The sequence below is a fragment of the Mustela lutreola genome, chromosome X (genome assembly GCF_030435805.1).
Source record: "Mustela lutreola isolate mMusLut2 chromosome X, mMusLut2.pri, whole genome shotgun sequence".
NCBI classification, from domain to species: Eukaryota; Metazoa; Chordata; class Mammalia; order Carnivora; family Mustelidae; genus Mustela; species Mustela lutreola.
Genome location: NC_081308.1, coordinates 131,095,762 through 131,122,651, shown reverse-complemented (window position 1 = coordinate 131,122,651; position 26,890 = coordinate 131,095,762). Strand labels below are relative to the sequence as shown.

The 26,890-nt window shown below is 58.1% G+C and overlaps 1 protein-coding gene across 9 annotated transcripts in view; it reads left to right on the top strand.

The window, feature by feature from the left end:
* The window catches only part of HAUS7 (HAUS augmin like complex subunit 7), a 44,430-nt gene continuing 17,540 nt past the window's right edge, over positions 1-26,890 (top strand). For 2 of the 9 annotated variants that reach the window (XM_059156901.1, XM_059156903.1), the window contains exons 1-5: positions 87-149; positions 296-387; positions 16,614-16,729; positions 21,030-21,097; positions 23,691-23,752. In XM_059156901.1, coding sequence (XP_059012884.1) covers positions 107-149; positions 296-387; positions 16,614-16,729; positions 21,030-21,097; positions 23,691-23,752 — 381 coding nt within the window. In that variant the 5' untranslated portion in view covers positions 87-106. The other 7 variants (XM_059156905.1, XM_059156907.1, XM_059156902.1 and 4 more) reach the window with 6 other exon arrangements.

The window sequence follows — 26,890 nt, the reverse complement described above, 5'->3', positions numbered from 1 at the left end:
ACCCTTCGCCAGCACCAGGTCTCACAAGGGTACATCCGGGTCCCACGTCACTGCATGCCTGCCCCTGCCCCTAAGGCCCTTCAGTGGGGCCCTGGTGACCCACAGAATGGGGTGGGGATATGTATGCACCAAGGTTGGGGGGAACCAGGGTAAGGGTCCTGGGAACTGGATTAGGGGCAGAGGGAGAGGCAAGGCCTCTCCGGCCTTGGTGCCGGTGTGAGCGCGGCGGCTTTAGAACAAAGGGCAGGCACTCCTCCTCCTCCTCACCGTGTCTGTGGGCCCACACCTGATGCAGGGGTGCTTCCTGGAAGAGAGATACTGATGCAGTCTGAACCGCCGAGTGGCTGCAACTTGTGGAGGGTGACTTCAGTACCCTGGCCAGGGCAGGTAAGGGTGGGCGCGCTCTTGGAAAAGCTTCTGGAACCAGGCTGTGTTTACTCCCTGGGGGCTCTTTGCAGAACAAATGCAGCTTAAATCCGGGAGAGACAGGGGCGGGTTGGTGGAGGCTCCTGGCTTGAATGAAATGCATTTACTGTGTTCGAGTCCCAACCACCCCGCTGGGCTGCTGGGCCGTACACTGAGTGAAGGGGCCTCAGCAGTCGAAGGGAAGGGGGAGCATCTGAAGCAGCAGTGTCTTCCAGATCTTTCTCCAAGTAGTGCAAAGATCAAGTACAGCTAGGCTTGCCCCCGCCACCGGTTTTAAAGGAGCAGGGTGCTCCTAGGAACCCTCTGCCGCCCCCTCCCCCTGCTGAGGCCAGAGGACCGCGCTGGGTAGACCCCAATGCAGGAGAAGGGGAGCTTGGGGTCCTGAGCCACTAGAGGGTCATAGATGGAATTCAGGGCCACGTGTCTATAGGGTGGGGACAGCAGAGTCAAGGAAAGGAGAGAAGGCCCCCAAGAGGGAAAGCAGGTATCACACAAGAGGAGAGAAGCAGAGGGTGGCAGGACGACCAAGTCACAGCCCCTGGACCCAGGGTGGTGGGTCAGGCAGGTCCCTGCCGCCACCCAGCAGGCCCTCGCTTGAGGCTCAGCCCTTGTTGCTCTGGGCCAGGCCCTCCCGCCTCCCCCTCGCCATCCCTGCCCAGATTTTTGCTGTCCGCGCCTCTCCCTCTGGGCTACCCTGGGCCCGCCAAGCACCGGGCACAGCCTCCGGTTATGGCAACCGAGATGGAGAGATGGGGATGGTGAAGGGTTCCTCCCAGAGGCACCCCCCGCCTGGGAGGGCCTCCTGGCCTCAGCATGGAGAGCCAGCGGTGGGCTCCACCTGCTCTTGTGGCTCAGGTGCAGCACCCGAGGGCCGGCAGCTGGCTTGTGGTGCAGAGTCAGATGCTGAAGGCCCCCAGGGCACCAGCCACAGGTCAAGGGTCTCCAGCTTGCTGCAGGAGGGCATACAGGCGTGGAGTGAGGGAGGGGAGTCCAGCAGGAACTGGAGCCCACGGCCGAAGCCCCAAATCAAGGCGCCTGGTGCACACCCCAGAAGGGGGTGGGGGGTTGGCTCCTTGACGGCGGTGGCAGAGGCTGCCAGAGCTCCCAGCAGCTGGGAAAGGGCGAGGAGACCAGCTTCGGCCTTACTGTGAGCCCCGCCAAGCCTCGTCTGGCTTCTGCATCCTCCCCTGTCTAAAGAGCCAGGGAAGAGGGGATCTGGGTGGGGTCCTTCCTTGTTCACTGCAAGGCTACTGAGGCCAGTCGTGCCCCCAACTCAGGGACTCGTCGAACGTTCGACAGGACGAAGGAAGCACGGCTCACCCCAGCCTGGTCTCATGGCCCTTGCCTCTTGTCCCTATGCTCTCTTGCTGTCTTCCTGTCTTACCCGGGCTGATAAGCAGGAGAAAGATGGGGAGGGAAAGAACACTAAGGGTCTCCCAGGGGTCAGGGCTGGGGATGCTGAGGGATCAGGGAAGCAGGCAGTAAAGCTTGGGTGGCCGTGAGCCCAGGTCACTCACTCCGTGGCAGGCCATGGATCAGGACCAGGGTCGGGCCAGGAAAACCAGAAACACTGGGTCAGACAGGAAAAGTGCCCCCCCCCACCAGCTTGCTTTGCCAGCAGCCCCCTCTCCTTCCAGCAGCTTGACTGGCCGCCAGCCCCCTGCCCAGGCCTCGTGGTGGGAGTGGACCAGCGGCTGGATGGCCCCACCCTAGGCTGCTGTCTGCTTCCCTTTGCCCCCTTGGCAAGAGGGGGAGAGGAAAAAAGAATAATTAAACCCAAACGTCCTGGTAACTTTTTTGTGGAACAGCAGGGTGCGGGGCAGGAGGCTCTGGTCCTTGGAATGTCAGGTCGGAGTGTCTGTTGACCCCCACCTACCACCACCCCCTGCCCTGCCACACTGGTCGCCAGACCCATGGATTGTACCCCCCAGCTCTCCTGCTGCTTCCCAGACCTCATCCTACTCCACAGGCAGGGCCCATGAGACCTGGTCTCCTCCTGGACCCCTTCGGCTCGCGCCTCCACCCAGCTTTCCAAACCAGATCCTAGAGCCTCGTCCTGGACCCTTCCTGTGGGGGTGAATAGTAACAAACATATCTGCCCAGAACCCGTGAACGCGAACTTATTTGGCAAAAGGGTCTTTGTCGATGTAAGCAAAGGATCTTGAGATGAGCTCATCCTGGATTAGGGAGGACCTCAAATTCAATGACAAGTGTCTTATAAGAGACAGAAGGGGAGAGACCCAGAGGCACACGGAAGAGAAGGCCATGTGACAGCAGAGGCCTGCAGTGATGCGGCCATGAGCCGAGGAACACCTGGGGCCACCAGCAGCTGGAACAGGCAAGGAAGCATTGTCCCCTGCAGATAGAGTGTGACCCTGCTGGCACCTGGATGTTAGACTTCGGGCCTCCAGAGCTGTGGGAGTAGAAATCCCTGTGGGTCCTGAGCTCCCCAGTTTGTTGTATCTGTCTGGTGACCCCGTAGCTAAACTCCGAAGCTGAACCGTTCTCAGCGCCCACGCTGTCCCCTGTCTTGGCCCACGGTGCCGCCCAAGAAAGTTGGCTGGGAGCCTACAGGGCGAATCCAGGTACGGGCAGAGGAAGAGGTTCCTGTGACTTTGGGGATTTTGCTGGGTGGGCGGCACAGGGAAATCCTGAAGGAGTAGGTGGGCGGCTGAGGGCCCGGGTCACCCTGAGCCCTAGGCACGGAGGCCGATGACCCACCTGAGACCCTCCTCCTTACTCTCTGGGTTGTTCTGGCCACCACGTGGCCATCGGGGTAAAGCTTGGACTGTGCCAGGGCAGGTGGCAGCACTCATGGGAGTGCAAGCGTGGGAGGCTAGCTGGTCCTTCCGGAGCTGGTTGTGGCTGAGCCCCGGCACGCTGAGGCTGCAGCCGTGGCTCAGCATGCCCTGGGTCACCTCCTTGATGACACTGGTGCCCACGTGCAGCTTCTAAGGCTGGGGCTGAGGGTGAGGGTGAGGGTCCGCCCACCCGGCCCGACTCCCCGTCCCTCTGTCCCTGGCCCCATCTGTGCGACCCAGGTGTCACCGTCTCTGCTGCTCCTCCAAACCCCACAAGGCACAGCCCCAAGGAGTGCCATCAAGCAAGGGGACCACGTGGCCCAGGGAGGGCCTGAGCCTTGTTCAGGGACACCCGGAAAGTCCCAGACTATCCTCAAAGCCCATCTCCAGGCCTCTGGAAGTTTGGATCAGCCAGAGGAGAGGACCCTGGCCACCAAGGCCTTGCGGGTTTATCTTTGAAACTACCTTCCCGGGCAGCTGTACCTGCTGGCTGCAGGTTGCCTGCAATCTCGGCGCCCCTGGCCTTGGAGTTCACCTGCAGGGAGGCTGGCAGGACGGGACAGGTGGGGTGGGGGACGGTCCTAAGGCGGTTTCGGTCTGGCCTCAGGTAGAGCAGGCTGCGGAGGGGTCGGAAGGGCTCCCTTCCATCTCTACCGTCAGCAGCTGGCTGAGCCCTGCAGGGCAGGCGGGCGGAAGGGCAGTGAGCCCACTGCAGAGCTCCAGAGGCCCCCTGAGGCCAGGGCTGCTTTCCCAGGCCGGTGCTCCCTCCTCTGCACCCCCCCCCCCCAGACCCTTCCCTCAACCACGCCTTCCCTCGGCCTCCCTGGCTCCCCAGGCCCCCTCAGCCCATTCCCCTGGGGCCTGGCCACACCCCGGAGGCTGCTAGGCTGTCGCTGAGCTTGAGCTCCTGCAGGGAGGCGGGCAAGGCTGGCTGGCTCTGAGGGTAGCGAGTTCCCATCCAGGTTCAACCGCTCCAGCCGCGTCAGATTCTGGGGAGCCGTGTGGCAGAGGGGAGAAAAGAAGGCTGGGGACTGAGGTGTCACCAGCCAGGCTAGGCTTTCTGGGCATGGCTTTGGGCCGATCCTGCCCAGGGGACACCTATCTGGCTGCGTTGTGGCTTCCCTGTTCCCACTTGGACCAGGTCCGTGAGGGTTTAGAGAGCCGCTACTCAGTTTCTTACACAACGGACCCTCCCTTGTGGGGCCTGAGGATCTGTGCTGCTCTCCACACCCAGTTCTGGGCCGTGTCATCCCAAATCATTGGGTCCCCGCCATGCTGGGGACTCTGCGCAGCACCCCCTCCAGGCCTTAACCCCCAGGAGAGAAGCAATCGACACCTGGCGCCATCTCAGACCTGCCAGCCCTCCTCCCCAGGCTTGACCCCCTGGTCGCAGTGGGGGTGGGGGTGGGGCTGCTGCACACCAGGAAGGCATAGGGGTGTAGGCCTCGGCATCCAGCTTGTTCTTGCGCTGGGACCTTTGGCAATTTCATTCTCTGTGCAGACATGGGGTGGTTTTATTCCCTTGTCCCCCTCCCCTCTGCCGGGACTTCCCCAACATGAGCCAGAGTAGCTGGCGCTTCTGTTTTTTTCTTTGAGAGCCAGAGAGAGCGAGAGAGCATGAATAGGGGGAGGAGTAAAGGCAGAGGGAGAGGCAGATTCCCCCCGGAGCAGGGAGCCTGATGCGGGGTTCCATCCCAGGACCCCAGGATCCTGACCTGAGCCAAAGGCAGATGCTTCACTGACTGAGCCACCCAGGTGCCCCTGGAGCTGACTCTTCTGACTGTCCCAAGTCGGGGCATCTTCTCACTGCCAACCAGGACCCACAGGAAGGAGGGCCATTTCCAGGGACCACGAGGCAGCAGTCCCCTCCAGGGACCACGAGGCTGAGGGTGTGGCCCTCTCACTCCGGTCACAGGGTGGGTATGGGGGCAGGGGTAGAGCATGGATAGGCCAGGGTCAGCCAGGGCAGGGATGTGTTTCGTCTTGAGATTGTTGCAGGCGACATCTGCCTGCCTGGGTCAGGACGCAGGAGGCGGGCAGAGAGGGCATGGCCCGTTCTGCAGTGCCCAGGTCTGTGAACCTGTGTCTGGGCCCTTGCCGGCTTCTAGGCCTTTTCCCCCCGTGGCCTGTGGTCTCCTTGGTATTGCTGCTACCTTGGCTTTGGCTGTGATCCTTCTTTTGATGCTGGCCCCCTGAGCCGGGGTGCTGGAAGGCCCCTGGAGGACAACAGACACGGCCCCAGGCTGGTCACAGAGCGAGAGGCCTGCCCCCCACCCCCGGGGCCTGCCGGCAGATTGACCAGCCAAACCGCAGCACAGCACAAAAGACAACAGCTCAAATGGGGGCCCTGAAGCTAGGGTAGAGGAGCTGCCTTTGGAGGTTCCTCTCTGGCCTGCCCTGGGGCCGCTTAGGTCGGGCACACAGAGCAGGGTGGGGCCGAGGGGCCAGTGATGCCAGTGTGATTGGTGAGGACCAGACCAAGCCTCAGCCACTGGAGATCAGGCACAGCCCCATCACCCGCTGCGGGCTCCATGTGGGGGTTTCCTGTCCTGGCCAGTTCTCACCTTTGGGAGGCCTCCTGGGCTTTGGGCCCTTTCTCCTGGCTCCCCGACCTCCTGTTTTCCTGCCTTGGCCCTCTTTGGTAGCCACTGCCCCCTCTTGGGCTTAGGGGATCCTGCTGGCCTGCAAGGGCCTGAGCTTGGCAGCCTGGGACCTTGCTTCAGCCCCCATTTTGGCTAGGGCCCGTGGCTGGGACTCCACTCTGCTCCCAGACTGCTGTGGCGACTCCTTCCTCTGAGCTGGCCCTGGCCTGGCGGGAGCCTTCCAGCTGGGTGCTGGGGCCTGGCTGGGGGCTTTGTGGGCTCATTCCTTGAAGGCAGGCTGCACTTGTGGCCAGTCCAGGTGCCCTTCCTCAGGTCTGTCCAGGCCACTGTTGTCAAAGGTGTGCCACACCTGACCTGTAGAAGGGGCTGATAGAGACTGGCAGGAGGTGCTGGCCCCCCACCTGGCTGAGAAGCAGCACTTCCATCCTAAAGGGACGATCAGTCACAGGTTGGCACCCTCCCTCCTCTCTCCGCCCAAGCCTCACTTCTGCTTGTTTCTCCTACCCTCAGGAGCTCTCGGCCTTCTGTCACAGACCCTGGAGGCCACCAAGTATCTCCTGCCTGCCCTTCCACAGCCCCAGAGCAGAGGATCCCAAGCACCAGAGAGAGAGCAGAGTGCAAGGTTACCCTGCCTGCCTCCCCTCTAACACAGGGCAGCCCCAACTTAACAAGCTCTGACCATGGGCATCCCTTGGGGGTCCTGGGCCCAACCACCAGCTCCTCCCATCCCACACCTGGGCCTCGGGGTGGGGCACACAAACATGGTCACACCCTAGCTGGTCTCCTGGGGCCCCTTGTGCTGCCTCTCCCCAGCCCTGAGTCCTGCACTTTCAGCCTCCCACACGTCTCCCGGTCTCTTCAGTAGTTATTAGGGCAGCTGACTCCCCACCCAGCAAACCTGGTTCCATTACTCCAGTCCCCTGGGGGGGCTTCCTTTCCTCCCCTGCCCTCCCCTTGGGCTATGGGCCCCAGGCCTCCCAGAGTCTGTCATGCCCCAATAACAAAGTAGAGGGTCCCCTCCTGTCAGCCTTTTCCTGCTGGTGCCACCTACTCACCCCTGGGGGGTCCAGGCCAGCTGGGCGGCGGCGGCTGTGGGGTCAGCGGGCCCACAGGGGTTGGTGTGGCCATGGGCTCTCTCAGGCTCGGCCCCTGCTTGGCCAGGACCCCTCCAGGGCAGCACCCCACCCAAAGAGCTGGGACTGGGAGCATCAAGCTCTTCATGGCCACTTCGCTTGGGCCAGCAGAGGGGGTGAACGGCTGGGAGAGGCGGAAGTGCAGCCACTGCAGGGCGGGGCGCGAGTGGGACGGTGCGCCACAGTCCTGCTCCCTGACCTCCCGGCCCTGGCTGCGGCGCTAGGAGCCTCCCCCACCTACGGCAGTCCTCCCCCAAGAAGGACCCCCCCCAAAACAAATACCTCCCTAGGCCTTGCCCTGAACTTCCCCCCAACAACCCCTTCTCCCACCTGAAGAGAAAGAGAGATTGATTTTTTTCTTGGACTTGAGTGCTCTTGGTCTTTTGCTCTAAGGCCTGCATTTATTCTCCACTGGACTGGGCCCAGGGTCCCCCATGAATGGGGTTTCTGTCTCTATACACAGCGGACCTGTGAGGCCCACCACAGGCCAAGCCGCCCGCCCCAGGCTGCCAGGTCCTATGGCCACGGCTGGGAAAGGAGAGGGGCTGGGCCTTGCAAGCAGCCTGTGGGCTTCTGCCATGGGCTCCGGGGCCAAGGCCTCCCAATTCCTGAGCAAAGCACACTTCGGCAGAGCTAGGGTGGCAAGCATGGACCCCAGCCCTTAAGGGCCCCAGCGGCCTCTGGGCACAGGCCAGCTCAGGCTGGTCCTTCTACCAGCTCCCTGACTACCTCGCGGCAGCTCCTTTCCCTGGAGAACCCCATTTTGTCCTCTGGAAAAAGCCGGGGGTGGGAAGTTCCACATCCCCCAGCCTCCCCAGCTGCACCCCACCCCCACACTAAACTGTTTGTGAGCCAGGGGCTGCTGGGTCCCAGTGTGACCATCGTCATCGGGCAGCCCCACAACGCCCCCTTGCCTTGGGCATGCCCTCTTGGTCAGAGGGACACCTGCGGATCAGGGCCTGAGGGAAGGCGGTGGCTGACCATTGGCCTCTGGGCCGACCCTCAGAAGGCCCCAGCCCCAGGCCTTGCTGTGGGAGCCGAGGGCGGGCGGGCGGGCCATTGGGGGCTGGCAAAGAGGCCTCGTCTCACCACATGGCTCTTTGGGGCCAGCTTTGAGGAAGCTTTTCCTACAGTTCTGTCCAGCGTTGACTTGTGTTTGGAAGCAATCTGAAGAAATGAGTTAATTGTGGGCAAGGCTTGGGTGGAGGGGAGAGGGGGAAGTTGGGGGAGGGTGCAGGCAGAGGGGAGCAGGCCAGGAAGAGCCATGTGGAAGGAGCTTCCCACTACCATCTGGGGTTCAAGGTCTCCATCCAGGGCCACAGAGGAGTGTGTGAGATGCAGGAGGGGGTGGGGGGCGGTCAGGGAGGGGAGCTTCCAGCAAGATGGTCTTTGCTGGGCTCCTCGACATTTGCACATGGGGGTCTGCGAGCAGGGTGCGATGGCGATGTGGGCATTGCTGCCTTCAAGGAGCCCCCATGCCAGCTGACAGTCCTTTGAGAGCCACACAGGGTCCACTGGCACCCTCTTCCTTGTCCCATCTAGGGCTCTTGTTTGTGGCCTGAATCTGGGACTATGCCACACACAGACCAGAGGCAGAAACTGTCTGGAGAGTGCGCGTGATCAAGTACCTCGGGAGCCAAGGATGAAGCCTCCGATGAGCCCGTGTGGCCCTGGGGCACACAGGGTGTCCTGGGCTAGAGGATTGCTGAAGCTCTGGGAGGGGGAACCTTCAGGCGAGGGAGGCCAGAAATATGCTGGGGAGACACGAGAGGTTCGTCAAGAGCACTCCCAGCCTCCCCAGTACAAAGAAGGAAAGAGAGGGGGTAGGGCGTGCCCAAGTCAAGGCACTGTCTGAGGAGGGGTCCTGAGATGGGCCCTTGGAGTGGGCCTGCGGCTGGAGCCCTTGCTCTGACCCTCCCCCTGCCTGGGGAGGGATTCTGGAATCCTGGCCCCCAACCCATTTCCCTGTTCGTGCCGCTCCCCAGGCGCTGACTAAACATCCTGCCATCTGGTTCCCATTAGCTGGGCTGGGGGCGGGAGGAAGCCTGCTCCCAGGTTTCTCTGGCACGGCAGGCTGGAGGAGGGAGGGACCCCGCTTCTACCCACCTAGGCAGGAAGGGGTGAGGCCTGGGCCCTGTCAGTTTCCCAGCTCCTATGGAGTCCTGTCTTGCTGTGCTTCTCCTGCTGGGGACCCAGTGGCCACCTGGCCACCTGCTATGTCCAGTCTTGCAGCACCTGGACATCGTGGGGACCTCGAGGAAACCCCCAGCCTGCAGGGGTAGAGGGCTCAGCAGAACGAGACACAGCTCACTCGTGGACTTGGGCTGGGGCAGGCAGGGCCCCCGGCCAACACTAACCCTGAGCCTAGTGTCTGGAGCGCAGGGTGGGAGGGGTGTCGGGATTTTCCAGGAACCAGGGATACAGCCTGGGGGTTGCTGGAAAGAGTATTGGGCTCACAGCTCTGCCCTGGACAGACTGGCCACGTGATGTCGGGAGCAAGTCTCCCTGCTCAGGGCCGCGGCCTCTCCATCTTAATGTAGTGGGTGTGCTCTGCTTACCAAGTTCTAGAATCTTCTCCTCCTGCCCTGCCCTGCCACGTGGCCCACTGTCCACACGCTCATGTAGACCCATTCACACACGTACCCATACAAGTCGGGGGCTCTGACTGGCAGTCAGGAGGGGCCAAAGCAACACTTCCGTCCCTCAAGTCTCCTTAGAAACACACAGCTGACAGTTCTCGCATCAAGAGAGGACTGGAAAATGGGTTCTTCGCTCAGGGAATGTTCCTGGGCTCCCTGCTCCGGGTGACACCATGCCGGGCACTGTGTGGGGAGCCACGCCTCCAGCTTCCCTGTGCTTCTCGAGCTGGCTGTGTAGGGGGGAGCACGGGGAACCCCGTCAGAAGGAAAGAGATGGCCACGGTGGCTGGAGGGAGGGCTACTTTTGAGGGGGATTCATATGAGGGCCGTGAGGAAGGGATGTTCGGGGGGACTCTTCCATGGAGCTTTGCCTGCCCCTCAAAAGGGCTGAGGAGTTAGCCAGTAGGCCAGTGTGGTGCAGCAGCCCACGGGAGGGAGGAGGCCGGGGAAGCGCAGCCAGGCTGGCTTCGCAGGGCATTCCGTGGGCGGCAGGCCCGTTTTGCCCATAACCTTGAAGGAAACAGGGAGCCATGGTGGGCTTCAGAGCAGAGGACTCGCACAGTCTGACTTCCATTATAGAAGGATTTCACAGGCGACTTATTAGGGCACAAGTGAGAAGATATGAGCCAGCTGCACCCCCTGGGGAAGAGGGGGGGTGGCTCCGGCAGGGTAGAGGCAGGCTGCAGGTAAGGGAAGTGGGGAGAGTCAGATGCTGAGCGCAGAGTGAGCCTGGGGCGGGCTCAGACAGGTGATCAGACAGCCGAGTGGCGAGTGGCGAGGTCCGGAGGGTATTTCCACGCATGCATCTCCAAAGTTTGAGGCCACGGTCCGGGCTGCTCGTCCTGCCCGCCCACCATCGGTCGCTTGCTCAGTGCATTGAGCCACCACTATGTACCAGGCCCTTCCACAGTGGCTCTGCAGCCAGAGACACACCCTCGGCATGACCACCAGGACGAGGGAGCAGGCCCATTCCTGAGCCTTCGTCATGTGTCCAAGCTACATGGGCGCGGGGCTCTGTCTGTGGGAGGCCGTGGGAGGGCATCTCTAGTATATAAACAAGGGTATGGGGGCCTTTTCCCCCTTCAAGCTTTGAGAAGAAAAGAGCTAAACTTCCGATGCTCTCTTCATGTTGCCTGCAGTTTCTTCCCCAGAGAAAGCCCATCTTGTTGTAATGCCGTTAAAACCTCAGAGGATCTGGTCCCAATTAAACAACTTTTTTTGCAGACGCTTTTGTGAGCACTAAATACATCAGGCCATCCTGAGACCTGGTGTTCCTGAGTGGGGGCGGGGCGTGAGGGAGGGCAAGAGACCAAGAGAGGCAGGGAGACTGAGAAAGGAGAAAGAGGAAAGGGGTACAGGGAACCCCAAGCAGGACGGTGACGGCTGGCGGTGGGGCGGCGCTCGGGGTAGAGGAGGGCTGTGATTGGAATGGGGGCATGTGGGGGCCACTTGCCCATCTCCCTTCCCCTCTGAAATTCGGCCTGTTCCTACCCATAATGTGGGCCCCGCTCCACTCCATGTGGGGGCTAACCTCTGCCCCTCCCGATGGGCATGGGGGGGCGGCTCAGGCAGGAAGCAGAGGCTGGGTGCTGGCTGGGGGTGGGGTTCTGGGAAGCCGAGGCTGAGCAACCCCTCTCCCCCGCCTGGCCCTCCGGAGTGGGCACGTTCGTGTTCCAGTCCTGGCGCCTGCATCTCCAGCTCCAGACGTATGTGACTCAGCCCTGGCGGCTCTGCCAAGCCGTCTAGACCCAAGTGTCTCCCTGTGGAGGGGGCCATCCCGCTGGCCATTTCCTCTTCTGCTGCCCGGGGAGCGCCTGAGCCCCCACACATGTGCAGCTGCCCCCTCTCCCCCTGCTCCTGCCCCTGCCCCCTGCCTTGTGGGCCTCTGCCAGCACAGCGCGGCCACCCCCACCCCTCACCCTGCGGGGCACATTGCGGCCGGGGCCCCTGCCCAAGAGGAACATGAGGGCTTGAGCTGGGACCCCAAAGGCCTCCAGGGGCCCGGCCTGCACCCCTCCCCACCTCAGTTTTGGAGTCTGGGTCAAGAGGGCAAGTGAACAGCTTGACTGTGTCCGCCCTGGCCCCTCCAGCCCTGTGTTCATTGTCACTAACGGATCCATGGGACTCCTGGGGGTCCACGTCCTGGTAGGCATCCTAGCTCTGTCCACACCCCTATAAGACCCTGCATGGTGGGAGGACTTCACAGACCCTCTCAGACCCTAGGGGTGGTCTGCGATCTGATCTGGGTCTTAGGCGTGTGAGATGCACCCTTGCAGGAGACTGTGGCCTGGGAGGGGCTGGCATCCCCTTGGCTCCAAGGACTGCTCAGCAGTAGGAGGTGAGGCCGGGGCCCTGGAACAGGAGGCCCAGGACAGGCCAAGGTTTCCTTAGGTTTCCTGCGGGCAGGGAGCCTGCTGTCCCTGCCTTAGCACAGGGACCAGAAGTGACAGGAGAGGAGGCCAAGGTCCCAGAACAGCCTCTCCATTCTCATGTGCTGGTGGACTCCCGGCGTCCACACGGAGGTCTAGAAAGACAGCATTCTAGAATGCGCTGTCATCAGTCAGCTCCTAGATCGATAGTCTCATCTGTCCTGTGCTTGGGGCAGGCTCCCATCTGTCAGGTCTGTGGTGGCAGCTCCAGAGCCCTCTGGACTTCCAAGACTCCAGGTGTGTGTCCTTGGCCAGAACGGTCCCCAGGGCCTTGAGGTGGGTGAGTAACAGCTCCCCGAAGGTTATGTTGACATCACCTGTGTTCCAGGGGCCCTTTAGGTCTCATGGCCCATGTGGAAGGTTGGGCTTTCACGTACAAAATCCCTTACTTTCCGGTTTTCCGCTCCTCCTCTCATCCGTGGGAACGTGGCTGGTTTTGAGTGGGCTCCTGGCTGGCACAGGTGTCGTGGGCCGGCTGCGAGCCCAGGGCACCAGGGCTGACGGTACCCAACAGCTTGGCACAGTAGCTCAGTCAGGGGCAGAAGAGAGAAGTCGGGGAAGGAGTGGGGAGGGGGGCACAGAAGAGACAGACTTTATCTCGCCAGTGGAGAGTCCTGGCCTCAGACCGTCATCAGCCTGACCTCATTGCCATGTCTCATTCCTCCCCCTATCCAGTGTCAGGACTGGAGAGGCTCCTTGTTCCATAACTGAATCCTTCCTCTAAAATGTCACACGCTCCCCACTTGCCTTTTCTTCAAGTGCCTGCGTGTGGTGCTTACCAGGGCGTGTGGTGACGAGTCCCTTCACTTCCTCTAAACTTGGGGCTGAGGAGAGCGGGAGTTGGAAGGAGCCTCCGTCCCTCAAAGGCTCCCCTCTTTCAGGGGCAGGAGTTTATGGGGAACAAGGCCTTCAGCTTCCATCAGAAGCAGCAGAAGCCAGTCTGCTTCCTCCTCCTCGATGGAGAAGGGAAACCCTTGAACTCCAGCTTCCCTTGATTGGCTGTGTGTGCTGGTGGGGGGCGGGGTGGGTCCCCCCCACCGAACCCTGGGATCTGAGCATTATGGTAGGGAGGCTCTCAGGGCCCCTCCTCCTGCCTGATGCCCTGCACAGCTCCCACCAGCAGCTGCTGGTCCAGGGCTGGGAGGTCTTCACAGACATCCTGGTTGGCTTCTATGCCCACTGCACGAAGTGAGGTGCCTCACGTGGCTGGCTGCCTTGGCCTGCACCGGCTGCCAGGCCATCCCCGGCACAGTGGGGCCGGTGCCTGTCAACTGGCCTCATTTTCCAACCTGTTTTCCAAGTACTGACACATGGCCGAGGCCTTGCTGGGACCCATGGCCAAGTTTCCCCCATGATCAGGAGGCTGGGTCTTGTGGCATGAAGTGCATCTGTCTGCCCAGGGAGCCACACTCTCCACTGACCCCCAGTCCCCACCGAATCTCCTCCTTAGTGGACAAGTCGTTCAGCCTCATTTTTGGCCCCTCACCCACCGCAGCCTCCTTCACAGAACCCAGGGGGCTTTGGGCAGAAAGGCCTCTTAGAGGCCCGTCCTCTCCTTCCTCTCTGTGGTTATCTGCCCTTTCACATCCCTACCCACCTCCCTGGGCTTACACACCTCCCAGGACAGGGAACGTTCTCCCTTTCCAGGCAGCCAGCTGGGGTTTGGGCAGTGTCCTCTGGGAGAGGTGCTTCCCTGTATTGAGCTCGAGTTCAAGTTTCCAGAAGCTTCTATCAGCTGGTTCCTTCTCCCCTCCCACTCCAGTGAGAGGCCCAGCAGTCTCTGTTCCCACCCAGTCTCCAGCCTTTCCAGTGGCGGATGCTTGGGAGGCACCATGATTTAGTGGTGGTGTGCACAGGTCTTTGGCAGCCACCTCCATGAGCTGAGGGCTGGCCAGCACGTCCTCTGTACAGGACCATGGACCTCATGACCTCTGAAGATGGTTTTCTCCCTTCGAGGGCATGCCAATCCCTCCACGTTGCACCCCATGCCATAGACAGAGCTGCTGAGTTGGGGAAAGGCTGCTTAGAGCACTGGCTCCATCAGGCTGGGTGGAGAAGGGGAATTTTCTTCCAGAATACACAGGGGCTTGTTTCTTCCTGATCCTCAGGAGCAGAGGATATGGGAGGGCGGGGGAGGCCACCACACTGCTGTGGTTTCTCCTGCCAAATTCCCCAGTCCTAGGAAAGATCCACAGAAAAACCCACAAGAATTTGAATGTCTGAGCTGGGGCTGTGATTGAAATGAAATTTTTTAAAAAGAAAGAAAGAAAAACAAAAACAAAAAGAGGAAAAAAAAAAGATTTAAAAAAAAACAAAAACAGCCCAAAGCCCCTACAGCCTTCAGCTGCCAGAAGGGCCCAAGGCAGCAGCCATGCTGGACAGGGGAAGGGGCCTTATGGCGCTTTGCATGCCCCTTCAGCTCACTTCCAAGGCTCTGTGTCCTCAGAGCAGCCTGGAATTACAAACCATTCAGTAAGCAATCACATCCTGTCCCACAAGGCCAGGCTCGGGTCTTTTTCTAACTCAGACTCTTGGAGATCCCTTCCTCTGAGGACAGAGCTGAGAGCCCCTTCCTGTCACTCAAATTACTGTAGTTGTGTCCTGCTAGGTCCCTGGGTGTCCCTGTCTCTAGATTTGCCTACTGATCCCTCTTTTCAGAAGGTGGCAGGACAGGGAACAGAGGACGGAGAACTCCCGAGAGGACAGAGCTGGCAGCAGCTGCCTGCCACTGGCTCTGGACTCCCTGGGCACCAACCACCGTTCAGCTCCTTCCCGCCTCCTCAGATCAGCAGGTCCCAGGGATGGGGGCGTTGGCGGTCTGGAGGCAGATGGGTCGTTAGATATTATGCCAGACTCATTAAGTTCAAGGGCTGTGAGAGGTGCAAAGAAATTTGTAAGTGGACAGGGTGGGAAGGAGCCACAGAACCTTCCAGGCAGATGAAAGACAGAGTGGGGGAGGAAGGGGGGTAAGCAGCAGGGTCCAGCACAATAACAGTGAACATCTACATGGCGCTTTGGACGTGCCAGGCATTGTTATAGGAATTATTACCTCATTCCATGTTCATAGCAACCCCGTGAGGCAAGTGCTCTCATTTATTCCCCATTAGGTGAGGGCAAGAAGGCACAGAGAGGTTAGGGAAGCCGGCCAAAGTCATCCAGCTAGTGAGTAATGCGGCGGGACTGGAACCCAGGAACTGCCTTCTATCTACAGCAGTGAGCGTGGGAAACGGGAGATAGAGCCCCGCACAGGGAGCCAGGACGCTCCAGTCCGGGTTGAGTCGCACCCGCAAGGCGCTTCCCCATCCTCTAGAGGAGTAGCCGACCGAGGCAGGAGCGCCCTCTCCTGGGGAAGGCTCTCCTCGACGTCCGCTCGGCCGGGGCCGAAGAGAGTCCCGCCCCGTTCTCCCGCGTCCCGCCCCTTCCGCGAGGCCCGCCTCCTGGGTGGTGCCCAGGCGCGTGTGGAGCTGCGGCCCAATGGGAAGGCGCGGCGGGAGAGGGGCGGGAAGGCCGCCGCGGACCGGAGGGCGGGAGGGGCGCGGGGCTTTGCGTGTGATTGGCAGCCGGGCCGGCCAGTGAGCCCGAGGCGGGGGCGGCCGCGGATCAGAGCGCGAAACATGGCTGGGGTGGGTGGCGGCGTCCGTGGCGGCGGCTACAAGAACGACGGCGATGAGGGCGACGAGGGCGTGCTGCAGGCGGCCGTGCAGGTGTTCGCGAAGCTAAAGGTGCCGCGGATCCGGGCAGCCGGGGGCCGGGCGGCGGGCTGGGCAGGGCCTACCGCGGAAGTAGACAGCGCCACAAGCGCGGCCGCGTCTCTCAGTTACCGGCCGCGGCCCTTTCGGGCGGACCTGCTCCTTGGGCGGCCTTGGGCCTTCGCGCTGGCTGTCTCCGTGGTCCGCGCCTTCTAGTTCCGGCCGACGCCACGCGCGTGCTGCACCTTAGCTTACGGTCCTTGCCGGGCGCCCGAAGCATCTGACGCGGGGATCGCACGGGCCCTGGACTCTGGGAGCTCGCGGGGTCTAGAGGGAGACGGGCAGATCCCGTGCCACCCTGTCGAGTCAGTGTCAGGTGCCCGTGGTGACAATAGTGGGGTCAGATAACCATCCCGGGTGGCGCGCGCACAGCCGCTGCCCTGCCTCACTCGGTCGCCGGCTCCCATCACTTTCCCCTCCTCCCTCCCTGACACTGCACATAGGCGCTATTCTGCCTTCTCCCAGGCCTTTCCCTCTGGTCCCATAGCATGGAGCCTGGCTCAGAATCTCAAGAATCTTGCCAAAGCCTCTAGCTGCCACTAAGTCTAACTGCTGTGCGAGCCTAGAACGGGTGTACTTACAGGAGGTTAGGTTACTTACAGGCCGCTGCAGATGCGCACTGAGAATAAGGAAGACTTAAGGCTAGGCAAGATGGAGGGAGCCCCCCCCCACCCCCCCCCCCCACCCCCGGATGCGAGCTGCAGAGCCTGTGTATGCTAACAAGCCTGGTGTGTGCTTGGGGGTTACTAAATGTGTGTGTGAAGGAAGGAGCATTTCAATCCTTAAGTCATACTCACTTTCTAAAGCTTCCTGGTTTTCCTTGCCTTGCTTAGGATCTCAAGTGCCCGGTCCTTGAGGGTCTTTATATCACAGAACCTACGACCATCCAGGAACTGCTCTGTAGTCCCTCGAAGTACCGCTTGGAAATCCTGGAGTGGATATGTGTTCGGTAACGTCTTCGCTTGTTCCTCCCGGTCCCCAGGGCGCACCAGGCACCACTTAGCTCACCTGGGAAAGCGTGAGCGTTCGATACTCCCACACAGCTCCACACCTCGCTGCAGGCCACTGTGAGAGCAGCGGGCTGGGTAAGAAGTGCCAGCCATGCAAACCATGCTCAGATTTGCCTTGGAAGTGCTGCTCCCCATGCCCCGGCCAGTGCTTTAGCTGGTCTGTTTGCCACCTTGCTCTACTAGTTTCAGAGCTGGCGGGGGCTTCAGTTCTTTTACTCTGTCTGGACTTGTGACCTGTCATGCGTCTGTCCGTTGAGGAGTGACAGGCAGGGCCAAGACCCTGTTTTCCCAGTCCTTCAGGTCAAGAAGTGCCGTGGTGAGTGTGTGTAGCTCTGTGCAAGGGAAGCGAGGGCTACCCAGATGGCAAAGTCTGGGCCCGTTCCTCCTCAGCTTGGCCCTTATACCCTCACAGCTCAGGAAAATGCCTGAACACGAGCCTGCTGGTGGAGCAGTGGGCATGCGGCCTGCCCCCAGCTGGCACACCTACTGTACGGTAGGAGGTCAGCAGGCCTGTCCCTGGACTGGGTGTCCTATGAATGGCTGGGACGGAGTGGAGTCATGTTCATGTCTGAGCCGTTGTACTTCAAGCCGCCTGTCCTGGTGTCCCCCAGGCCCCACCCCAGGGCTCTGCTCAGACAGCTCTCATACCCTTTTGCTTTCTCCCCTGGAAACATTCTCAGGTCTGCGCATAACCTCCAAAGACCCAGCTCACACATCCCAACTCCTTTTGAAAAGTCTCCAGTTCCTGGGCTGAAACCTATCCCTCTTTCCCTCGGACCCCCACAACCTTTCGAGCACACCCGCCCAGAGCCCTCAGCACATTGGTTCTGTCTTGGCCTGCTGTCCTCTCTGGCTCTCCAAAGCACTGGGAGCTGCTAGAGGGCAGATACCAGGCAAGACTTGTGTGTCAGCCCCAGAAATGTGCCCCTTGAAATGTGCTGCAGGCTGTTGGCTGATAAGCAGGTTCACGGACACACGCACACCCATGTATCATTCCGGGCGCCTCAGGAACGGATGGGTGTCCTCAAGGAGTGGGGGCTCTGGTGGCTGAAAAAGGCCCTGGCATGAATCTTGGTGTTGGGCGTACCTCAGCAGTCCGAATGTTATGGATGTTGGCGTGGGGAAGGTGGCACTTGCTGTGGGAGGGGACAGGTAATGGTGGGTGCTTGTTTCAGTAGGAGTGTGGAATCGAGGTGTGGGAGGCAGAGCTGGGCAGCAGTGTCCTGGCCAGCAGCGTGGGGCAGCTCCTGCCTTGCAAGCCACAGGAGGGTCTTTCCCCTTTCTGCTCTGGGCAGGGCAAGCATGGGGCCCGGGACGCAGCATACTAAAGTTGGCATTTCGGCAGGGTGACTCAGGGGTTCTCTGGTGGATGGATTTGGAGGGGAGACAGTGGAGGCGGGGACACTGGTATGGAAACTGTTGCCACAGTCCCAGGCAAAGATGGCAGGAGCCTGGCTCCCATGATGGCCACCGCCAGCCCTGGGACGACCAGTGTGTGGTCCAGCACTCTGGGAGGAGGGGCAGTGGTGGGGATGCCTGGGCCAGTGCAGGGGTCTCGAGTGTTCCCCCCAGGAGGGGGGGTGCAGAGCCATGTCTTGGAGAAGCTCTCATGGGAAGGAGCCCACGTTTGCCTGGCTTAGGCTGAGGCTGGGCAGTGGGTCACCCTGCTGGGTGGGAGGGATGGGTGGTAGTCTCTGGGTACATTCTTCAGATGCTTTTAGTACTTTTATAAATACAAGCAGCTGAATTCTTTGAAAGAATACACAGGGAACGTACAGTTACTTCTTGTGATCCCAAGCTGGCAAAAGGCCATAGGCCTTTTAAGGTCCCAAAAAGAGGATTGGATAGAGTTCAGCTTCTCCCACATTTCAGATCGGCTTTCTCTGCACGTGCCTTCACCCCTTCAGCCCTCGGTCAGGGTCGCCTTGTCCTGCCCGCTCTGGGTGGAATCTGGAAGCTGCAGCCAACATTGGCCTTGGGGCTCGGCATGCTGGCTCTGGGTGGCCCGGGCGCTGAGCAAGCCCTCGGTGTGGGGGCAGGGCAGAGCTGCAGGGCCCCCAGGGTGGCTGAATTCAAGGCACCTGCGTTTCCTTGGCTCCTGAACTGTACTTGCTCTGGAGGCCTTGAGTGCCTGTACTTTCTGCCCCGCTCCCTGCTGCCTCAGGAAGATCCGCTTCAACGGAAGCCCGCCCTCAGTGAGGTCACTTCGGCTTTTGTGGATTTGTTCTTCAGTGTGTGGAAGTGGGCCCCAGCCTGATGGGGTGCTGAGTGCGCTCTGCTCCTTGGCGCCTCGTAAGTGGGAATGTTGCCCAGCGACCAGGCCCCGGACCCAGCCGCTCAGCACTTTCCGTGGTAGGGCCTCTTTCTGCCCCTTCTGCCCCGTCCCTCTTTGGCAGAAGAGCTGGTTGCCTCACTGAGTCACGAAGTCACAGGCAGCGCAGCTGAGGCCCACCCCTCCGCTGTAGCCCCTGTGCGGGGCCCCGGACCTCAGGTCTGGTACAGCCCCGCCTCCTCCCAGGGCCCCAGGACGACCAGGGCAGGTGCGGCCTGGGAGGTGGGCCTTCATCTGGAGGCATGGTCCTGGGGAAGGGGAAGTGAGCCCTCTCCATGGGACAGCTACTGTGCCCTCTTCTGCCGCTAGGTCGGCAGGTCCCTAGCCCTGGCAGGCGTCCACACTGTGATGGCAGAGTAGAGTCTTGGCCCTCACTGTCCTGCGGAAAGAGCCTCTCAGCTTTCTGTAGGGAGAGCCGGCCCTGGCAGCCAGCTCCTGGGGCTCCCCGGCAAATGGGCAGCAGTCTCGGCTGTGTGAGCGAGGCTCCCACGGCCTAGGTGCTGTGCTAGGCCTGGAGCTCATGTGTGGGGCTGTAGTGCTCAGACGGAGCCCTGCTCCCGGTGGAGACGTCCGAGAGGCCTGCCAGGTATCGTAGCCCTTTACTGCCTTTGGATGTGGTCTGTGTGTGGAAACGGTTTTGCCCATCAGCTTGATGTCTCTAGGCAAGGTGCTTAGGAGTGGCCACTGTCCTGTTTATCTGTCTGGTCTCGCCAAGGCTGGGGCCCTGCTGGACCCACGGGAGGCGGCTAGGATTGCTATCTCCCAGTCCAGAGGCTGTAGCTGTGATCCCAGAGCCTGTCACACTGGGAGCCCTCAAACGGTTTGAAGCTGTGACCTGGAGTAGGATAATCTTGCAGTGATTTAAGCTTTTCTAAAAAGAGAAAATGTCCTTATTTTGAAAGAGTGAAGCATGGACGTGTACTAATGGCAAGGTGGCAAGAGGCTGTGGCATTTATTTGTTCACATGCACTGGTTGCCTCGTTTATGCCGGCTGCCGTGGCCTTAGGCCCCAAAAGTATGGAATGGAAGCTTATCGCGTGGCCTCAGCGAGCCTGCCGTCTGGGAGCCCAGTGGGAAGACGGTGCCCAGGTCCTGCTAGGCTGGAGGGGTGCCAGAGGGTCCGTGGGCTTGCCTGGCCCTTCCCCAGCTTCCCTGGGGAGATGGTGTCAGCCGTGGGCTCCTTGGGATGAGGCCGAGCCAGTGCGCTTGGGTCAGGTGGGAAGAAAGTACTCCAGGCCCAGAAGAGCAGACGTACATGTGTGCAGAGAAGTGTGAGCGGAACCCAGGCAGGATGCGCAAGGGTGCCGGAGCGGGCGGGGCCTTGGTGGGCATCCTTCAAATGAGCCTGCGCCATGGTTCCTTCTGAGAAAGAGCTCAGAGCTCCAAGGAATTCAGGATTTTCCTCTTGGGCAGTCATTTTGTGTTTTTATGGTGAGAACTTAAAGATTTTATTTACTTATTTATTTGAGGGAGAGTGTGCACACAAGTGTGAGAGACAGAGCACGAGCAAGGGTAGGGGCAGAAGGAGAGGGAGAAGCAGGCTCTTCGCTGAGCAGGGAGCCTGCCGACAGGGGACTGGGTCCCAGGACCCTGGGATCATGACCTGAGCCGAAGGCAGACGCTTCACCAACTGAGCCACCTGGGAGCCCTATCGTGAGAATTTAAATTTCAGTATTCAGATTCACATTTCTGAGCTATGCTTTCAGGAATATTTTGTGTTTTTTTTCTCTAGACAATTTATGGAATTGAAATTTACATCGCATAAAATTACCATCTTGAAGTGAATATTTCAGTGTAATTTAGCACATGCACAAATAATTCACTTTTCTAGAGCATGTGTAAGGAGAGGTCATGAGGAGACCTCTGCTGCCTGCTCAGGACTGATGAATTTTGCTCTTTCCCTGCAGGGTCTGTCCCTCCTGGCAGGACAAGTTCAGCTCGCTAAAGGGGGCCCCGGTCGAGGTGAAGGTCCAAGGTGGGTCTGTGTTATGGGAGTTGGAGTTGGGTGGTGAATTCTGGATAATTCTGAGCTGATGTGTGGCCTCCTTAGCAAGTTGTACTGAATTTCCTATTGGATGGTGTTTACTTCTGGCTGGTGCGCACCCTGGAGATCTTGCCAGAGCCTTCTAGAATCAGGGTACGCCCTTCCACACACTTAGACACTGTGCCTGGGCAAGGGGGACAGTTCCTCTCGTAGGGGCGTGCGGATGAGACCAAGGATGGTTCCCCTCTGCGGCCCATCCAGCAAGGCACCGGAGGCAGAGACTGGTTCTGGCTGCTGCTTCTGGTGTTTCTGTCCCTGTCTTCCTGCTGTGTGCACGCTGGGCCGCTCTCCTGGGCAACCGTCCGTAGGAGCTTGCTTGTAGCGGCTTCTTTTTGATCCTTTGTGGGCAGAAACTGTCTGTAATCTGGTAACGAACATTAGGTAAAGGGGGTGGGAATTATAGTCCTCACAATGGTGTCTCTAAAAGTCAAGCTTTCTGTGGGCCTGCATTTGGCTCAGCTACTCCAGGGTGGGTGACCTGGACCCTGGAACCCCAGTGCAGGCCCCCGCTGTCACTGCCAAATTAATTACCCAGGGATATTGCCCCCCGAGGCTGAAATGGGCTGACAGAACAGGGTGTTGTGTCTTGGAGCCTGTAGGCCTGGCCTGTGGGCCGGCCTGGGCTGCACAGAAGTGCTCCCCCTCCCCTCCGTGTGTTATGTCTGGCACTTTCCTACTGATGGGACCGTGTCAAGGCCAGGTGAAACTGGCCATCAGACTGCATCGGAATTCTTTAACACGCACCTGCACACGGATGCCAACCCTGCCCTTAGCTCCACCAGAGACTTGACTTGCCATTCCCAGCCTTAGTTTCTTCTTCCGTCAAGCAAGGGTGATAACCTGAGCCTTGCCTGCCTCTGGGGAGTGCGCTGAGTGTCAGAGCAGGCGGCAGATACAAGTGTCTGTCAGAGGGTATAACCCTCCGAGGAGGATCAGGGCGATTCCTAACTCATTTGACCAGTGTTTAGGAGCACCTCCTACGCACCCGGTGTCATTTTGGGAGCAGGTAGTGCTGCTCACGTGGGCCTCGTGTGCAGGCTGAGAAAGACCAGTGATAAATGAAGGCAGGGCTGTTCTGTAAGGGGTGCTGAGAGGTGCCATAAACCACGCCAGGTGAGAGCAAAGCGGTACGTGGGTTGGGTTGGGAGAAGGGTGGCACTGTTGATCTAAGATCATTGGGGAGGCCCTTTCTTTTAAACACACATTTGCAGGAAGAGAGGAAGCGAGCCAGGAAGATATCAGGAAGAGCAGTATTCAGGGCAAAGGAACAGCAGGTGCAAAGGGCCTGAGGTAGGCTTGCATGTGCCTTGCAGCTGTGAGGAGTACCAAGGAGGCCTGGGTGGCTGGTGCAGAGTAGAGGGCAAGGGGAGAGTGGTGAGGGCAGAGAGGCAAGAGGGCCAGCCAGATCAGGCCCTGGAAGGACAACTCTTATTCCAAGGAAAGGTGTGGCCGAACTTCGGATTTAACAGTGTCCCTGAGGCCACGGAGCTGAGTACAGGAAGCCTGGGCAGAGGCCGGGAGACTACTGGAAGGCTTTTGCAGTGATGCAGGCAAGACATGGGAGGGGGCAGTGGAAGTGGGAGTGTTGTTGGCCAGATCCTGGATTTATCATGAGGGGAGGGTTGGCCAGACTCACCAAGACTTGGATACAGGCTAAGTAGGAGAGGAAGTGTGGAAGACAGAGGGTTTGGGGTTCGGGGTTGTGGGCAGGGGGCATGCTTGAGGGTATAACTGGTATTCCTTCCGTGTTTCCAGGGTTACTGATATTTTCACACAGATATCCTGCTTGCTTCTTGTACCAAACCTTCCAGAGCAAATGCCAGAGTTATGCCTATTCCACTACTGAACATGCTGGGGGAGGAGATGGGCCTTGCCTACAAAGGAGTAAAGACGCTGCCATGGAGCTAGGTTGGGGATGCTGAGCTGGCATTGGCCGCAGGCCTTCTAGCTTGGAGTCCTGGCCTTTATGTATCAGCTGGTGGCTGGGCAGTCCCTGTCCCATGCACTGACCCAGTTTTCCAATCTATAAAATGGAGCTGCGGCCCACCTTCTGGAGTTGCCAGCAAGATGAAAGGAGGTGATGTTGATAAAGGCCTGTACAAAATTGACACATGGGAGCCATGGTTCCTTTTGCTTTGGCCTGGCAAGTTCTCTGAAAGGGGGGCATGCAGCAACTTCAGAAGGTTCCCTGGCCTCTCAGCTCCTCATGTGGCCGGCTGGCTTCTGCTAGAAGCCAGATTTCCTTCTGTGGAAGAACATCCAGTGTGACCCCTTATTTCAGTGCAGGAAACTCTTGCCCAGGAGGAGCAAGTCCCATGGCAAGAAGCAGTCCTGGGCATGCTGTCCCCCCGCCTCCCTGTCCATGCAGGCTTTCTGGGCCTAGCCTGGCCTCTTGGGCACTGGCCTGCCAATGCCAGAGCAGAAGCCGTCTCCCCGGAGCAGCACTTGGCACTCTGCTGGGTGCATGGCCTCCTCTCCTGTGCGGGCGGGTGTCTGAAGCAACAGGGTCCTTGTGTTCTGACAGAGATGGTGAAACTTGGCCATGAGCTGATGCTGTGTGGGCTGGATGACCAGGAGCTCGTGAAGGTAAGAGAGGGTCCTCTGTCCCCACAGGCTGGGGGCCTCAGTGAGGCTGGGTCAGGGGTGGGAGGCAGAGCTGTAGTTACGGTGACCGATAGGGCAGAGCACATGCTGTCCTCGGTTGAAGACTTCATACCCACTGGCACTGCGATAAGTACTTCGTATGCCAGTAGTTGTCGCGCTCACCTATGGTACTAGGTCCTTGTCCTAGTCCCATTTCACAGGGGAGGGATCAGACCGCTTGTTCTGCGTCACCTAGTGACAGAGCCTGGCCTCAGTCCCAGGCCGCTGGTCCGAAGCCCCTGCACTTCCCCTTCCTGGCTGTTCCCCTGCAGCTTTCTATACAGAGGTGGCCCAAGCCCCTGCCCGCATCAGTCAGAGAAACCCTGCCCCTGCCCTTAAAGTCTTTTTTTTATTTTAAATTTTAAGTTTTTTATTTATTTGACAGGGAGATAGCACAAGTACAGCGGCAGGCAGAGGCAGAGGGAGAAACAGGCTCCCTGCTGAGCATGGAGCCCAATGCGGGGCTCGATGCCAGGACCCTGGGATCATGACCTGAGCCGAAGGCAGAGGCTTAACCGTTTGAGCCACCCAGGCACCCCTCTGCCCTTAAAGTCTTGTCAGGCTTTTGGAATAATTAGTTTCACATTTTGGGTAGTGCAAATAATGCTATGAATGTCACTGTACACGTTTTTTTTTTTTTTTTTTAAAGATTTTATTTATTTGACAGACAGAGATCACCAGTAGGCAGAGAGGCAGGCGGCATCGGGCGGGGGGGAGCAGGCCTCCCACCGAGCAGAGAGCCTGATTCGGGGCTCAGTCCCAGGACCCTGAGATCATGACCTGAGCTGAAGGCAGAGGCTTTAACCCACTGAGCCACTCAGGCGCCCCGTCACTGTATACGTTTTTGACTGAAGACGTGTTTTCCGTTCTCTTGGGTGTATAGCTAGGAGCAGAATCGATAGGTCAGTGTAATAATCATAGGTTTAGCTTTTTGAGGAACTTGGTGCCAAACTGTTTCCCCAAGTGTCTGCACCATTTTACATTCCCACCAGCAGTGTGCAAGGCTTCTAGTTTCTCTACATCTTTACCCACATCTGCTCGTCTTTTTGATTGCAGCCATTCTGGTGTGTGGGAAGGGCTGTCTCATGGTTTTGATTTGCATTTCCCTGGTGACTAATGATGTTGGGCATTGTTTCATGTACTTGTGTCCATTTGTAGATCTTCTTTAGAGAAATGTCTGTATTCAGTTCTTTTGCCCACTCTTTCATTGGGTTATTTGTCGTTCATTGTTGAGTTGTAAGAATTCTTTATATTTTCTGGATATAAGCGATGTCAGACATTTGATTTATAGATCTTTTCTCCTATTCCCATACCTGATGTGTACTTGGGAGCACAAAACGTTCTAGTTTCGATGTAGCCCATTTTATTTACTTTTTCTTTTGTTGCTTGTGCTTTGGTGTTATGTCTAAGAATCCACTGCCAAATCCTGAGTCATGAAAATTGACACTTGTGCTTTCTTCTGAGTTTTATCGTTTTAGTTCTCACAGTTAGGCCTTTGATCCATTTTGAGTTAGTTTTATGCGCGGTGTATGGTAAGGGGTCCCACTTCGTTCTTTCGCCATGGCTGTTTAGTTTTCCTAGCACCATTTGTTGAAAAGACCATTCTTACCTCATGGAATTGTCTTGGCATCCTTGTTGAAAATCAATTAACTGTAAATGTGTGCGTTTATTTCTGAAATCTCCATTCGGCTTCATTGATCTGTATATCTGTCCTAATGCCATGCTATCTGGATTACTGTAGCTTTGTAGTCAGTTGTAATCTGTGAATCCTTCAACTTTGCTCTTTTTAGTGATTGTTTTGGCTATGGGGAATCCCTTGAATTTCCATATGAATTTTGGAATTAGCTTGTCAATTTCTGCAAAAAGCCAGTTGGAATTTTGGTGGAGATTATGTTGAACCTGTGGATCGTTTGGGGGAGTGTTGCCATCAACTGTATGAAGTTTTCCTATCCATGAACATGGGGTGTCTTTCCATTTATGTAGGTTTTCCTTAATTTCTTTCAAAGCTGTTTTGTAGCTTCTGGTGTACACATCTAAATTTGTTCCTAAGTATTTTATTATTTATGATCTTATAATTGGGCTTGTTTTCTTTTTTGAAAATTTTTATTTGGATTCAATTTAGTTCACACACAGTGTATCATTAGTTTCAGGGGTACAATTTAGTGATTCATCAGTGGCATAGAACACCCGGTGCTCACTGCATCATGTGCTCTCCTTGGTGCCCATCACCCGGTTACCCCCCACCTCCCCTCCAGCCACCCTCAGTTTGCTTCCTAGAGTTCAGCGTCTTTTATGGTTAGCCTCCCTGTCAATTTTCATCTTATTTTATTTTTCCTTCCCTTCTCCCATGTTCATAAACTCCACATAAGAGTGAATTCATATGACATTTGTCCTTCTCTGACTTCGTTCGCTTGGCATAATACCTTCTAGTTCCATCCATGTCTTTGCAAATGGCAAGATTTCATTCTTTTTGATAGCTGAGTAATGTTCCTCTGTGTGTGTGTGTGTGTGTGTGTGTGTGTGTGTGTGTGAGAGAGAGAGAGAGAGAAGGAGAGAGAGAGATACACACTCCACATCTTTATCCATTCGTCTGTTGATGAACGTTTGGCTATCGTGGACATTGCTGCTATGAACATTCGGGTACACGTGTCCCTTCAGATCACTACATTTGTATCTTTGGGATAAAAACCCAGTAGTGCAATTGCTGGGTCATAGGGTAGCTCTATTTCCAACTTCTTGAGGAACCCCCATACTGTTTTCCAGAGTGGCTGCACCAGCTTGCATTCCCACCAACAGTGCAAGAGGGTTCCCTTTTCTCCACATCCTTCTTGAACATCTATCATTTCCTGGCTTGTTAATTTTAGCCATTCTGACTGGTGTGAGGTGGTAGCTCACTGTGGTTTTGATCTGTGTTTCCTGAGTGATGCCAAGTGATGTTGAACATTTTTTCATGTGTCTCTTGGCCATTTGTATGTCTTTGACGAAATGTCTGTTCATGTTTCCTGCCTATTTCTTGATTGGATTATTTGGGTTTTTGGTGTTGAGTTTGATAAGCTCTTTATAGATCTTGGATACCAGCCC